Source organism: Pollicipes pollicipes, unplaced genomic scaffold (genome assembly GCF_011947565.3).
Source record: "Pollicipes pollicipes isolate AB1234 unplaced genomic scaffold, Ppol_2.1 Scaffold_3087;HRSCAF=3621_pilon_pilon_pilon, whole genome shotgun sequence".
In the NCBI taxonomy this organism is placed as follows: Eukaryota; Metazoa; Arthropoda; class Thecostraca; order Pollicipedomorpha; family Pollicipedidae; genus Pollicipes; species Pollicipes pollicipes.
Window position 1 is genome coordinate 44641515 of NW_023596225.1, and position 13351 is coordinate 44654865.

At 54.6% G+C, this 13351-nt stretch overlaps 1 protein-coding gene and 1 long non-coding RNA gene across 2 annotated transcripts; both read left to right on the plus strand.

The window, feature by feature from the left end:
- Positions 1 to 3491: 3491 nt before the first annotated feature.
- LOC119090559 (glycine-rich protein DOT1) lies at positions 3492 to 7941 on the plus strand. Its single transcript, XM_037213380.1, has 4 exons — positions 3492 to 3595; positions 6058 to 6491; positions 6874 to 7004; positions 7415 to 7941. Exons 2-4 carry the CDS (start codon positions 6139 to 6141, stop codon positions 7924 to 7926), a joined length of 996 nt encoding a protein of 331 aa, XP_037069275.1. The 5' UTR covers positions 3492 to 3595; positions 6058 to 6138; the 3' UTR covers positions 7927 to 7941.
- Positions 7942 to 8789: 848 nt separating this feature from the next.
- LOC119090560 (uncharacterized) lies at positions 8790 to 11595 on the plus strand. The gene is made up of 3 exons (XR_005093259.1): positions 8790 to 8919; positions 9517 to 9545; positions 9832 to 11595. It is a non-coding gene; the product is annotated as an uncharacterized LOC119090560 (long non-coding RNA).
- Positions 11596 to 13351: the final 1756 nt, after the last annotated feature.

The window sequence follows — 13351 nt, forward strand, 5'->3', positions numbered from 1 at the left end:
GTCAGTGTAGGACAACTGCGGCCTTCGGTTAGGTCGGCTGGTGTTGATCGTCAAATTTCCGTAATTGTTCCATCGAGTATTTTTACGTCGAACTGGACGTCGGCACATTTCAGGGGTTCTTTCGAATGTTGGAGGCTAAGAATTTGTTCGCGTTTCAGGGTGCGATCAGTTGGCCGGTTTGTTTGCCATTTCCAATAAGACATAGTATCGTGTGTTCACAAAGGACTGCAACTTGCCGCAATCTGTGGATATCTAAACATTACTGAATGATGTCAAAACACTCAGCTGCTCTCATCTGAACATGTTTTCATTTTTTCAGTTCAAAGTTTTCTTTTTTTGTTCTTTTTGCTTGTAAAAATAACCAATAGAAATCTTCTTTAAAATTCATATGATATTTTTTTCCTAATTTGTAATGTTCTGCTTGTCCTTCGGCGTCAGAAGGTTGGGGGCGGCCAAACTCACTGTTGGGGCCAAATTGGACATTGGGGGGGGGGGGACAGTGGCCCACCCGAAATAATACAAATAGACACCCGCACTTAGAAGGATACATCATATCACATTGGCCCGCTCCCTGACGTGGGGGCCTTCTGACCCGCACGGATGATTCTGAATCGACGCGTGAACAGTCATTAACGTCACAACACCCCTGCTCACCGCAGGTGATCAAATAATTGACCAATAAACTCCAGTTGGGCTTAACGGCCCATGCTGGGATAGGGATGGAGGGCCCATCGTTCGGTTCTGGGGGCCCTGACTGGCACAGGGCTCGTCTATTACCTCAGCGTGAGCACTCATATGTTCTCATGTTCCCTTCAATTGTCTGAGGGTCCCGGCCAATACGAGAGACCCTTTGCAATTCGGGCTCCCGTCCCAGACCCTGTTGAGCAAATATTTCCTTGAATGATTCTTGAATACCCTTCTAAGCACTGTGGGCCCCTGAACAATACAGGAGCCCGACCGATGTAAATCGCGGGCCCGGCCTTGTCCCTGCTTGGCAAATTGGCCCCCGGAGCTCAGACCAACACGGAGCTGATTGTTCGTTGTTCGTGATCTCAAGCTGAACTGGAGGAACACCATGTCTCAGGGTTCCCTATCAAGAGATCATCTCACTGACATGGGTTTTTAATGTGGCCGCCAGCCAGCCCTTCGAACCCTTCAGCCATTCCATCGGGCCCTTGATCTTTAGTCTCCAGAGAACCTTCGGTCCCTTTTCGTGTCCCCTCAAACATCGCTCCGACTCGGGGTCACTTGCCCCCACAGGATGCCTGTGCGGCACTGTGACCCTTAACCGACGCAGGAACTCCTCATTGTGTCAGGGACCCCGAGCATTGCAAATCGCGGACCCGGTCTCTTTTCTGCTTGGAAAATGGGTTCCGAAGGCTCAGATGGACATGGAGCCGACCGTTCGATGCTCGTGGCCTCTGAACGACTTGGACACCCGCACTGTCTCAGGGGTTTCTTGAATGGCGCGATAGGCCCTCTGACTGATATTTCATTTCACGTCACGGTCCTACGGGTCGTGGTTCTTTATGTGACGGACAGCCAGTCCTTCGGGCTTTTATGCCCTCCAACCGGGCCATTTCATCATCGGTTTCGTTGGGCCACCCGGGCCTCTCTTCGGACCTCATCGAACACTTCCCTCGGTCGGCTCCGGGCCCTTGCGAGCACAGGGCCCTACGTTAGGTGTTTTGGGCCCCTGACGGATACAAGGCCCCGACGAGTGCAAATTACTGGCCTCGGCCTTATAGCTGATTGGAAGGTGGGTCCAGGCCCATACCGACACGGAGCCGACTGCCCAGTACTGGTGTTGTCTGGCCGACACATAGGCCGATATCAACTTAAGGGATCCCCGATCGGCTTAAATGGACCTCTGACCGTTATTTGAGGGTTCGTCTTCGCAGGTCGGGCCCTGAATACTGAGACTCAGACCACCCCCTTATGTCCTTCGAGCCTCCAATCGCGCCTCTGATCTTGGGCCCGGTAGACCCTCTAGGCTCTCCAGGCCTCCTCGAGCACTGCCTCTGGTCGACTCGGGGTCTCTTTACAATACAGGACCCCTCTTAGGTGCTGTGGGGTCACGTGCGATGTAAATCGCTGGCTCCAGCCTTGTCCCTGCTTTGGACATGGGTCCATGCCGCCACGGAGCCGACGGTCCGCTACTGGTGGCGTCTGACCAAAATATAGGCCCTTATCGACTCAGTGGACTCTTGATCAGCACGGAGGGCTGTCTGGCTGACGTTGGAGTGGCCGGCCCTGCGGGGTGGGGCCCGTAGATGAGACCTACGGCCATGCTAGTAAGTCAGGATATTTGCAGTTTGTCTGGAATTTCACCTCGAAGATAACCTTAACCAACAATCAAACTCGTTTGGAACTTATAATTTGCACGCGGGTGTGAAATAGATGAAACTACCTGCCTGCGAAGTGTCGCAAGCCGCTTTCCACCATTTTTCCTCGTCCGGCTCGGAACGCCTCCAGTGGGACAAATTCTCTTCGACCCCCGTGGCCGAGGTATGCTTAGACACTGTGTGTATCTAGATAGAAACTAAATCACGCGAGGGTGTTCAAAAAGCTCACGCGACAAATCGTTCAAAGCGGCAATGATAATATAAAAGGATTCGTCATCACATTGGCAATTGCTACGTTTGATTGGAACTGTTCACTTTATGGACACCAGTTGCCTTGTAAATTCTTCGAATTCGGCGGAAATGGGCCAATAACATATTCATAGTGACCATGTCATGCAAAGCGTGTGATCCGAAAAACGCTTTCAAGTATGCGTAATGAACAAAAAAAGAGAAGTGCAAAATTGCAACGCCATATCTATCTGCGTTCCAAACCTATCGTGGAAGCCAAGCATAAAGGTGCAATGGACGTTAAACACCTGATTGCTATTGAGCCAGAGTGTACGACAAAATCTTTCGCACGCGGAGGCACAATGAAAGGCATGCGCAACTGTGCATGATAAGTTTTCGTCTCTTCAGGAAATTTTGATATATGTCCTTGCCAGGCACGTGCGGTACAGTCACCTCCCATCCGGCTTCATCCTTAAACACTGGTGGCTGGATAGGAGATAGTGAATGCGTTCGAACAATGTTGTGGATGCCACTCAATGATCTTTTGCATAAGCCTCGGTAACATCGGAAAGTTAGCACTTTAATCCTAGCAAATGTGATGAAACCCCATTTCAGTGGGAAAATCGGTCCCTGTGATTGAGAGGCTTGAAAAGGTATTTCTCCTGTAAGACGGTTGTTTGGATACGGGGTTCAATTTCCGCGGTGTGACCCTTGCTGCCAGGATAAGAGGTAGACGACGCCACGTAGGCTCACTGGCTGGGTGCGTGGTAAAGCCCTAATGACTCACTTGCCAAAGACGCCTAACATTTGTCAGCACTTTAGGGATGACCCACTATCCTCGAATGTCGACGATGAGCCATTTTGGCCGCATTCTGGCATTACGACAGAACGCATTCACCGTGGCTGTTCCGCCCACGGCCCTAGAATCCTTGTGGGCTCCGCCCACTCACTGCGGTGATTGTGGCCTTTGGGGTTGTGTCACGGCCAATTCGGCCAGTTCGGTGCCTGGGTGGAGTTAAAGGGTAAGTGCGTACTTAAAGGGATCTTTTTGTGATACGAACATGGCATTTTTAGCAAAATTTTACCACGACCCTTCTATTTGGTGATTTTTGACAATCTATACTTCATTACGTCCCTATAATATAAAGGGGCTCTTGGATATTAACGGGCTCTTGGAGCATTTGCACACCAGGAGTGCTGCGCTGCAACAATTATGGGGTCCGCAGAGAAGGGGGCTGACAATGCTGTTTAAGGTCACAAATATCCGGTTTATGTCTCACAGTTTGTCTACTTGGGATTTGCAGCCCAAACTCCTGTATGGACTCCAGCCATGGATTGGATGCATCAAAAACATCTGTTTTCTGTTTGTGGCATAGTCAGAAAATTTTGATTGCAAACAGAGTACCTGAAACATTGGTTGTTTTGCTGTGTCTTTGGCACTAGCACTATTGGCCAAAAGTTTGTTTGATTCCAGCTAAGGTAGGTGGTTCTCATCTACTATGACAGGACCGATGTTGAGCTGAGAAGTTTGCTGCCATATCATAGTGCAGATGATTACTCATGTCAATATTAATTGTGCTAAGATAGTCAGGAAAGCATTCTGTGATTTTTCTGCATTTGGTTCAAGGCTGATCTGCAGATACGAGTTATATTATCATAAAGCACTTGCTATATGTGGCATTAATGTGTACCTATATATTTAGTTCTGATTGTGTCTTGTTGCAGTTTTAGGGGGCAGTAGTACTGTATATTTATTATTATGTGATCAATGTTAAAACTTTTTAAAAAGTGGGTCATTGGATCAACGAAATGAATTAATTGGCAAAAGAGCAAATAAGCAGTTGTAGCATAGCATCCAGGATCCATTTGTCCATATGTGCATCCAACCACTGGTTCATAGTGTGATAATAATTACATTTTGACTGAAGTGTGAGCTATGTAAGATGACAAAGGCACATAATGGTGCACTCAATATTGTGTTTCACTCATGGCCCTATGTTTGAATAGAAATGCAAAAGTTGTATTGCATCACATGGTGTTAGAAGCTAGAAACCAGTCCACAACTAATCTGGTTTCTCTAAATAACTATTTTACTATTTGGGTCATAATGGCACCCTACCAAAAATTATTCTTGAATTTTAAAGATACTTAATAATAGTGCAGTACAGGTTATAGCCAATACTAATCAGGAACCATGCCTTGCCTTTCAGCTTATTTAATCATAACATCTTTGACTTAGCTTTACCAAGACTTGGTGATAGACTCACACTTGCCTACAGTTACTAGGGGTGCAAAGTTGTAAAGCAAATCTTGTTTTTTAATTAGGATTTGAGATTAATGAGTGAGAACTAGGAAAAGATAACACTGCAGCATATCTTTCATGAAAATGCTTGCATTTGCAACAATTCAACTAAAACCGATGGTGGTATCCACTTGCAACTAAAACTGATGGTGGCGTCAGGAGCAACAAACCCATTGCAGAGCAGATGTCCCAGATTATGCTCTCAGTGTCATTTAGATGTGACATTTCCTTTCTATTTGAAACAAAAATATGCTTGTTCTGCAAGATCTTAAGCTTTTGGCATTTCTGGTCTATTCACCTTATGGGACTCCATGAGTGCAAATGTGCAAAACATGTCTGAATGCCTTTATTTTGGTTACACAAGATGCTAGGTAAGGTGAAGTGATCTACATGTGGGACAGGGCTCTAATGCATGATAATGTATGTACCTCTGTGAGAGCTCACTCCTCTTGCCAGTGGTCACATGTATCCCTTCATGTCACATGTATCACATGTATCCCTATCACATGTATCATCCCTTACCAGTCAAAACAGACCAGTTCTGCACCAGTTGCCTCTGTCATCTTCCGGGGTTCATGTAAGTCTTGGTTGGCTGGGGTCTGAGCCAGGGCCAAGCATTGTACCAGTTCTGTACCAGCCTCTCTGTCGTCTTTAAGGGCCGACATGAGGCCTGATCAGCTGCAGTCTGAGCCAAGACCGAGCATTGTACCAGCTCTGTACCAGCTGCCTCTGTCGTCTTGCAGGGTTCACGGGAGCCTTGGCCGGCTGCGGTCTGAGCCAGGACCGAGCGTTGTACCAGCTCTGTACCGAGCTGCCCTCTGTCGTCTTGCAGGGTTCACGGGAGCCTTGGCCGGCCTGCAGTCTGAGCCAAGGACCGAGCGTTGTACCAGCTCTGTACCAGCTGCCTCTGTCGTCTTGCAGGGTTCACGGGAGCCTTGGCCGGCTGCGGTCTGAGCCAGGACCGAGCGTTGTACCAGCTCTGTACCAGCTGCCTCTGTCGTCTTGCAGGGTTCACGGGAGCCTTGGTCGGCTGCGGTCTGAGCTAAGACCGAGCGTTGTACCAGCTCTGTACCAGCTGCCTCCGTCGTCTTGCAGGGTTCACGGGAGCCTTGGCCGGCTGCGGTCTGAGCCAGGACCGAACGTTGTACCAGCTCTGTACCAGCTGCCTCTGTCGTCTTGCAGGGTTCACGGGAGCCGTGGTCGGCTGCGGTCTGAGCCAGGACCGAACACTGCCGGACGCCGACCGACTCCGGCAGTGGCACGATGACCACTTGCACGCGCCAGAACATCTTCGGCGTGACGGACCGCTTCCGCTGCCCGGACCGTGGTGGTGACCCGCAGAATCGGTTCTGCTGCGGCAACAAGACGAACCGGCACTGCTGCAGTCAGAACCCACTGGACTTCTTCTCCGGCGGTGGTGGCGGCGGCGGGGGCGGTGGCGGCGGCGGCAGCGGCAGCGGCGGTTATGGGGGAGGAAGCAGTGGAGGATTCGGAGGAGGAAGCAGTGGAGGCGGTGGCAGCTACGGAGGGGGCGGTAGTGGAGGAAGAGGAGGATATGGGGGAGGCAGTGGAGGAAGAGGCGCTATTGGGCACTCAAATGGCGAAGTCAAGAGTGTGTAAGTAACGAAGGCCAAAAAGTTTATAAAAACGGGAGTGCCCTGGCCGAGTAAATATGTGTCGAGTGCATGCCAAGTGGTTGGGGCCTTTGACTTCCATGTGTGAGCCTGGTTCGAGTCCAGGCTGCTCCATGGCTTCCGAACGTTAGTATGGTCAATGCTGTCGCCGACGCTCCAGAACAGGGTGCGCAATGATGTGTACTGTGTTCCCATAAAAAGAGTGCCCATCTCTCCACATCAGGTATTCCTTTAACTCATTGCTACGCCACATGCGCTGGCACTTCCAGCCGGTCCAGGCGGGCACGGACGCCGAAGGTTGGCCGGCTGGTCCTTCGGCGCGTGCCGGCGGCTGTGCTGACGCGCCGCCGTCCTCCTGTCGCAGCGCGGAGCTGGCGTCGGGCCTGGCCAGCGGCCTGCTGTTCCTGCTGCTGGTCGTCTGCTGCGTCTGCTGCGTCTGCTGTCCCTTCTGCCCTGTCAACAAGCGGCGGAAGCGTCGCGGAGGCGGCCGAAACTGTGAGTCAGCTGGGCGTGGGTTCGGTCACCGCTCTGAGGGACGTGATGACCGAGGGGTTAGCGCCTTTGGCTCCCATGCGGGGACCCAGGTTCAAATCTTGCTCGCGCCAGGGTCCATGGGCGCTTAAATGGCCTGGGCAGTTGCCGGTTTGCCCTAAAAGGGTGCCAAACGATGTGCAGCACGTGCCCTGTGCCGTTTTTTTTAGTTGGTTTGCCGCTGAGTTGGTCACCGCTTGGTGGTTTCTTTACCAAGCCGCTCATTAAGATGATTGGAACTGGTGGTGCGGCCAGGCTGTGACGGGAAAGTGAATGTTCTCAACTGAGACCTAAACAATATGAATTGTGATTCTCGATGACTGATTGTGACGTATCTGATCCTGGCATGTAGTGATTGAACATGCTGCCGACAGTTGGCAACGATGGAGGAGGCGGCGGCGTTCCCATGGGTCGTGTAGAGCCCCCGCCACAGCCGACACCGCAGCCCCCGCCAAACTACCCGCAGCCGGGAGGAGGCGGAGGAGGCTACCCCCAGCCAGGTGGAGGAGGCTACCCCCAGCCGAGTGGAGGAGGAGGCTACCCTCAGCCGGGTGGAGGAGGCTATCCACAGCCAGGTGGAGGAGGAGGAGGTTACCCGCAGCCAGGAGGAGGAGGCTACCCACAGCCAGGAGGAGGAGGATATCCCCAGCCAGGAGGAGGAGGAGGCTACCCCCAACCAGGCGGCGGTGGATACCCCCAGCCTGGTGGCGGTGGTGGATATCCCCAACCTGGTAAGGATGCTCTGCTTGATGCAAATGAGAAAGGGGTTATATTAAGCTTCATGTTTTCAGTCATGAATTTTTGCACCAAAAATAACCAAACTGCATTATACTGTGAGGTACTAAACCCGGGACAATATGAAGGAAATCGTGAGCACTGCCTTTGAGTGTTGATTGTGATGAGTTAGCAGTTCTGATTCCGACATTTGTCGACCTTTATTATACCAGGAGATGCTGTTTAGGTAGCATTATCTACTTGGCGTTAGCCACGTGAACAAAACCCACTCGGTATGCTTGCTTGATCCTGTTGTTTAACTAGGACCCCTTGGTATGTTAAATGTTGATTACTCTCAAAAAAAAACTCCCAACTTATGCGAGGAAGCAGAAGCTCGCCTATTCTTGCGTGATCACATCTGGCAATCTTTATTTAGCCCAATACTTGTTTGATACTGCTTGAACAGTTCCTTTGCATGTTTCGGAGAGTGCTGTTTTCAGACTACTAGTTCGTTAAGTGTGCTGTGTGCTGGTTTGCTCCGTCCTGGCTGTACGTGTGTATCCCCTGACTGTCTGTCAGTCCGTCGTTCTGTCAGCTCTTGACCTCCGTCAGTCTGCGGAGTGACCCGGCCGCAGCCGGTGTGGGCGGCTGACGTGACGTTCCCGCAGCGGTCGTTCCTCTTCCGCCCGCCCGGCAGCCGACCGCTCCGCTGTGCGGGGTGACCGGGGCGTGTCAGTCCCGCAGCCGTGTCCTTCCCAGCCCGTGACCGCTGGGGTCTGTGATGTGTCCTTGCGGCACGGCCGCGTCGAGACTGTTATGCTCGCCCGCCAGCCGGCGCCCTCTCCCCCGCTCTTGACTGGCGCGCTCTCCCCGGCCCCTGACCTGACCTGGACGGCTTCTCTGTCGCTTCAGGCGGCGGCTACCCGTCTCCTCCGCAGCCGCAGCAGCCAGGCTGGGCCCCGCCCGGGGCACCTTCGGCACCCTCGGCACCGCCGCCCGGCGGCGGCGGCAGCGGCGGCTGGGCGGCACCTGGAGCTCCCTCGGGCGGTGGCGGCGGCGGCGGCGGTGGTGGTTGGGCATCGCCCGCCGCACCGCCCGCCGCGCCGCCCGCGTCGTCCGGCGGCGGCGGTGGAGACTGGAAGAGCGACATCGATAAAATGATGGGGTGAGATGGGATGGCGTGGGTGGCTCTCGACGCTGGAGGGGCTGTGTCCACTCATGTAGCGTTCGCTCTTGCGGTGGTTGTCTTGCAGCGCTGTTTCCCTTGTATGGGAAGTGCCGTATCATATGTAGTGGATAAGTTGGTGCTTTCGGGCGGGATGAAACTCATCTGGCTTTAGGATGAAATTGCCGATCCTGGCACGCCGTAACCAACATCCAATGGGAGCTGACCGGTAATGCGGACTTAACTTCGTGTGTGAATATGTGCGGGTGCTCCGTGTGAAGGAGTATTCGCATTCCGCATCAGTGTGTTGTAACAGGAAAACGCGTGCGATTGCAGTAGGCTGACTCGGAGGGCCGCCGGTCTCGCGTTATTCCGCTGCAGTGCAATGGCGCGGTCGGAAAGCACGTGCTCGATTTTTGACTCCCGCTGCGGGCGCCAGGCCAAAAGTGGTAGCTTGCTGACGGGGAGTGTGCACGAGCCGACATTCCTTTTGACACGCGTGACTTGTTTGCTTCGACGCGTGTTCCATGGAGTCGGGACTGTTCGACCCGCCTGGGCCCACCGGTGCTCGGCTTACTGAGTTCTGCTCACTTTCAGTTTCGGCGATCCGGGCCAGGGAAAAGGAGGTAAGAGTCCTTGACTGGCTGTGTGACGGGAATGTCTGCGGGTGCATGGCCTTTCGCCAGACTGGGTGGTCGTTGCCCTTCTAATACGTCGCCTTTCTGATCCGTGGTAAGGCATGGTATCAGATGTATCGACCGTGCAGTGGGTTGGCTGAATCCTTCCTGTAGGATCCGTCAGGCTGGTTGTGGTGAAGTCAGCTGTCACGTGCCGCATTCCTGGGCGTTTACGGGACCCGACGCGTCACGCCGCATTGTTCTGCCTGCTGACGCTCCGACGTTCCTGTTTCAGACAAGCCACCGCCGTACAACCCCAACTTTTAGCGCTCCCTCTCCGGGAGAGCTGGGGGCGCTGATCGCCAGCCGGCCGGGACCGGTCCGTAGAGCTCCAGGAAGCGGTCGCCGTCCCTGGCTGCGCTGTTGTGGCTGCCGTAGCTTCGGTGGGCTGCGCAGCGGCCGCCGAAGACGCGGGAGCGCTGACGCCCCGGCTCGCCGCCGGCGGCTACCCCACGCGCCCGCTCGCGGCCCGGGACGCCCGACGTGGGACCTCCATTCCCAGGCCCCGGCTCGTCGCGAGTCTGTGTCGCCGCCCCAGCGGACGTGTCTGCCGGGCCGGCAGGAGCCAGCGTCGGGGTGCGTCGCGGGATGGAGACGGTCCCCGAGCGACGCCGCGGGCCGGCGCCGCCTCGTCCGTCTCCAGCGGCCGGCGACGCACGCCCAGCCCACGGCGCGGGGGTGCCGCTGTGCCGGACGGCTGCGTGTGGCCCGGTCATCGTGCGTTTAGGGACGGGTGTGGTCTGTGTGGTGTTCGGCCGGGGAGCAGGCGTTGCTCGCGCCTCCCCGCGGACCCGACGCCGGTGGCGGCGTGTGGGCGGCCCTGCTTGGTGTTGCACACTCACTTCATCGCACAATGCGGGTGCACGGATCGTGGCGGGCGCGCTGCGTGGCGACGTCGGTTTAGATAGACGACCTAGAAATGCATTTGACTCGGGTGTGTTGTTTTGAAGGTTTTGTTGAAGTTCGGCTCAGAGGGGACGTCGACCGAATCTCCGTGTTCGTTGTTTTGAATACTCACGGCGTTTTTCGGAAGCGAAAGGTATGATTTAAAGACGGCCACCCGTCGTCGGGGCGTCACTCAGACGGCGCTGTGACGGGCGCCACTACAGCGGGTTTTGTCGATCTGTGCCGCCAGTCGATGTAGTGTAGACGGGATGCAGCGTGTTGCTCGGCTGAGCTGGTGTGTTCGTCTCGTCCTGAATCTCCGGTGTCACCGGCGCGGCCGCAATGACCAATGCGAGAAGCCGCGCTGTTCCTGTACATTCGCAGCCAGTGACTAGTAGCCTGTGCAGGCACAGCCAGGTCGGTGGGGGACGGCGCTGGCGTGGCGCGGTGCTTCTGCTTGTCGTCACGTGCCGGTCGGCCGCCGCGCGTGCCTGCCCCTCCCCGGGCTCTGGGGCGGTCGCTGCCGCCTCGGGGCCATCAACATTTGCCGTCCTCACGGGCTCGCTGACGTGCCGTGTAGCGTGTAGCGACAGGGCTAGCTGATGAACGGCGGCGTAAAGCGTACCTGCTGCCACCGCGTTTGCTGATCCCCGCGGTTTGGCGTACACAATATCCTACTTAGTTTTGTGGTCTCTTCTTGCCACTCGCCAACGACTGCATCAAAGCGGTGTGAATGTGGACCGTACTCTACTTAGCTTTACGGGCCCCCCCTCGGTCATCAACGACTGGATCAAAGTTGAAGTCAAACTGAACTGTGCCTGGGCGGAATGTTTGCCGCGTCACGCCCTTGGAATGGCATGGGCTCTGGTTTCGCGTCCTGGAACTACTGGCCGTGCCTTACGCATGCGTCCGCCTTGTGCCTTTGTCTGGCTGGTCTGCTTTGACAGTGTTTTCGACTCGTCACTATTTTTACATTGAACGCTAGTGCGTCTATGCTTTTGCTTGTTTGGTGTGCTCCAGGTTTCCTCCGGTTCGCTTATTTGCGTTCTTTTAGCATCCTCATACGCCATACCCTGTGCAAATAGCAAATATAAATACATTTGAATCTCTGTCACTACTTCCTATTTTCTACGGCGAGACACGCTCGTGCACTCGGGCACAGAGCACGTGCAGATACATCCTGCATCCTGCAGCTGGAAGATCGCCAGAGTACTGCGATATCACCGATCTGCGGAATGGCACGTCGCCAAGAATAAACCCACGTGGAGGAAGATAGTGGCCAGGCTATTCGTCTGTCTTGCACTGCTGGCGCCGTTGTCGGCCTTGGCCGGGCCGGTGATCCGTCGTCAGGCAGCGAGGCCGCGGCGGCCCCTGGCCAGCCGGTGTCGGGACAGTACGACAACGCGCTGACACTGGCCGCTGAGCTCAGCCCTCTCAGCGGGCCCCTGCCAGTGCGGCACCACGGCGCGCGCGGCTGACTGACACAGGCCAGCCCGCTGTGAGTCTCGTGCGTCGGAGCACCTGGACAGTTATGCAGTCTCCGTGTCAGGCCTGCCGTTCTGATCAGTCCTTGACAGTCTCCGCGTCAGGCCTGCCGTCCTGATCCGGGGCTACGTCGGCGGACGGCCCAGCTGACGCCGACGCGCCGCTGAAGATGGTGTCTGCGGGACAGTTCCACAGCGCTACCCGTCTGATCAGACTCGACCCGTGCGAGGATAGATCTCCTAGTAGCGCGGATCTCGGCCGGGGCGGCAGCGCTCGTGGCGCGGGCCAGCTGAGCGGAAACTGGATCGAGCTTCGACTCTCAGCGCGGCGTTTGGCTGCAAGTTCACGACAGTCTTTTTCTCTGGTGTTATGTTCGGCATAGTGAACCCGCATGGGATGGGAAGCCAGCCAGGCACCAGTGTGTCACCAGGGGATCATACATAGCCATGCAGGTTGGGCGGATCGACAAGAAGCATACATTTAAATTTGTGCAACTTTATTACCTCCATCGTCATTGCCGTGCCATTATCTTCGTTTCACGTTACCAAACTTCATGGCGTTGTTATCATCTCGCGACGATCACCAAATGCCGGAGAACGGAACCAGAAGCCCACAGCACCGGTCGAACCAGTTATTTTCGAACCTTAGCTTTGTTAACGAACATTGCCTACTGGTTGATCACCCGACTAAATCTTGAAAGCTCCCATGTATTGGACTGATCGGACAAAATGACGTTGATTAGCAAATACCGCCTGATATGACTCGATGAGCTTCGGTGTACGGGAATCGTTTACCGCCCAGTCAGCCGTTTTGACCATCACACAGTCACCCGATACATGGAGGTTTTAAGAAAGCTTTACTCCCGCCGTTAGCTTCTCCACTGTAATTCACCGCCTGTTTCTCAGCCAGGGAATGTCGCTACTGTAGGGTAGCTTGAGCAAATACACCATCACTTGGCTACCCTTCGCAGAGGCACGCGGTTACCCGCCCCGCCGGCTTGGGTCGTGGAGCCAATGCCTCTCCCCATCTTAAGGGGCGTGGATCCAACTCTCTCGTTGCGCCTGCTATCAAGTTCCTGAGGGCGATTCTCAGCGCAAGTGCGGGCGCGGCCGACATCTCTCGGATAATTTATGAACTGCAAGCGCTATTCTCGAACATGGGAATAACAGCCACCCGGTGTGTTCGTCAGTTGTTGCTTGGTCGGCATCGTGTTAGAAATAGGTTTCTGAGCAGGGCTGTTGGCTCCCCTTTTCGAGTCTGATGTTCAACAAAGCATTGCACGATAAGGTTTAAACATGGTACGATTGAAACATTGCACAGACCGTGAAAGAAGCCCGTAGCCAACACAATTCTTCAAAAGTCCATACCAAACTGGAACCCGCACG

Bases quoted from the DNA above. Each gene is read 5' to 3' on its own strand.
- LOC119090559 (XM_037213380.1), top strand. From the start codon at position 6,139: ATGACCACTTGCACGCGCCAGAACATCTTCGGCGTGACGGACCGCTTC. The intron at 6,492-6,873 runs GTAAGTAACGAA...CTCCTGTCGCAG, and splicing joins AATGGCGAAGTCAAGAGTGT to CGCGGAGCTGGCGTCGGGCC. The intron at 7,005-7,414 runs GTGAGTCAGCTG...TGCTGCCGACAG, and splicing joins TCGCGGAGGCGGCCGAAACT to TTGGCAACGATGGAGGAGGC.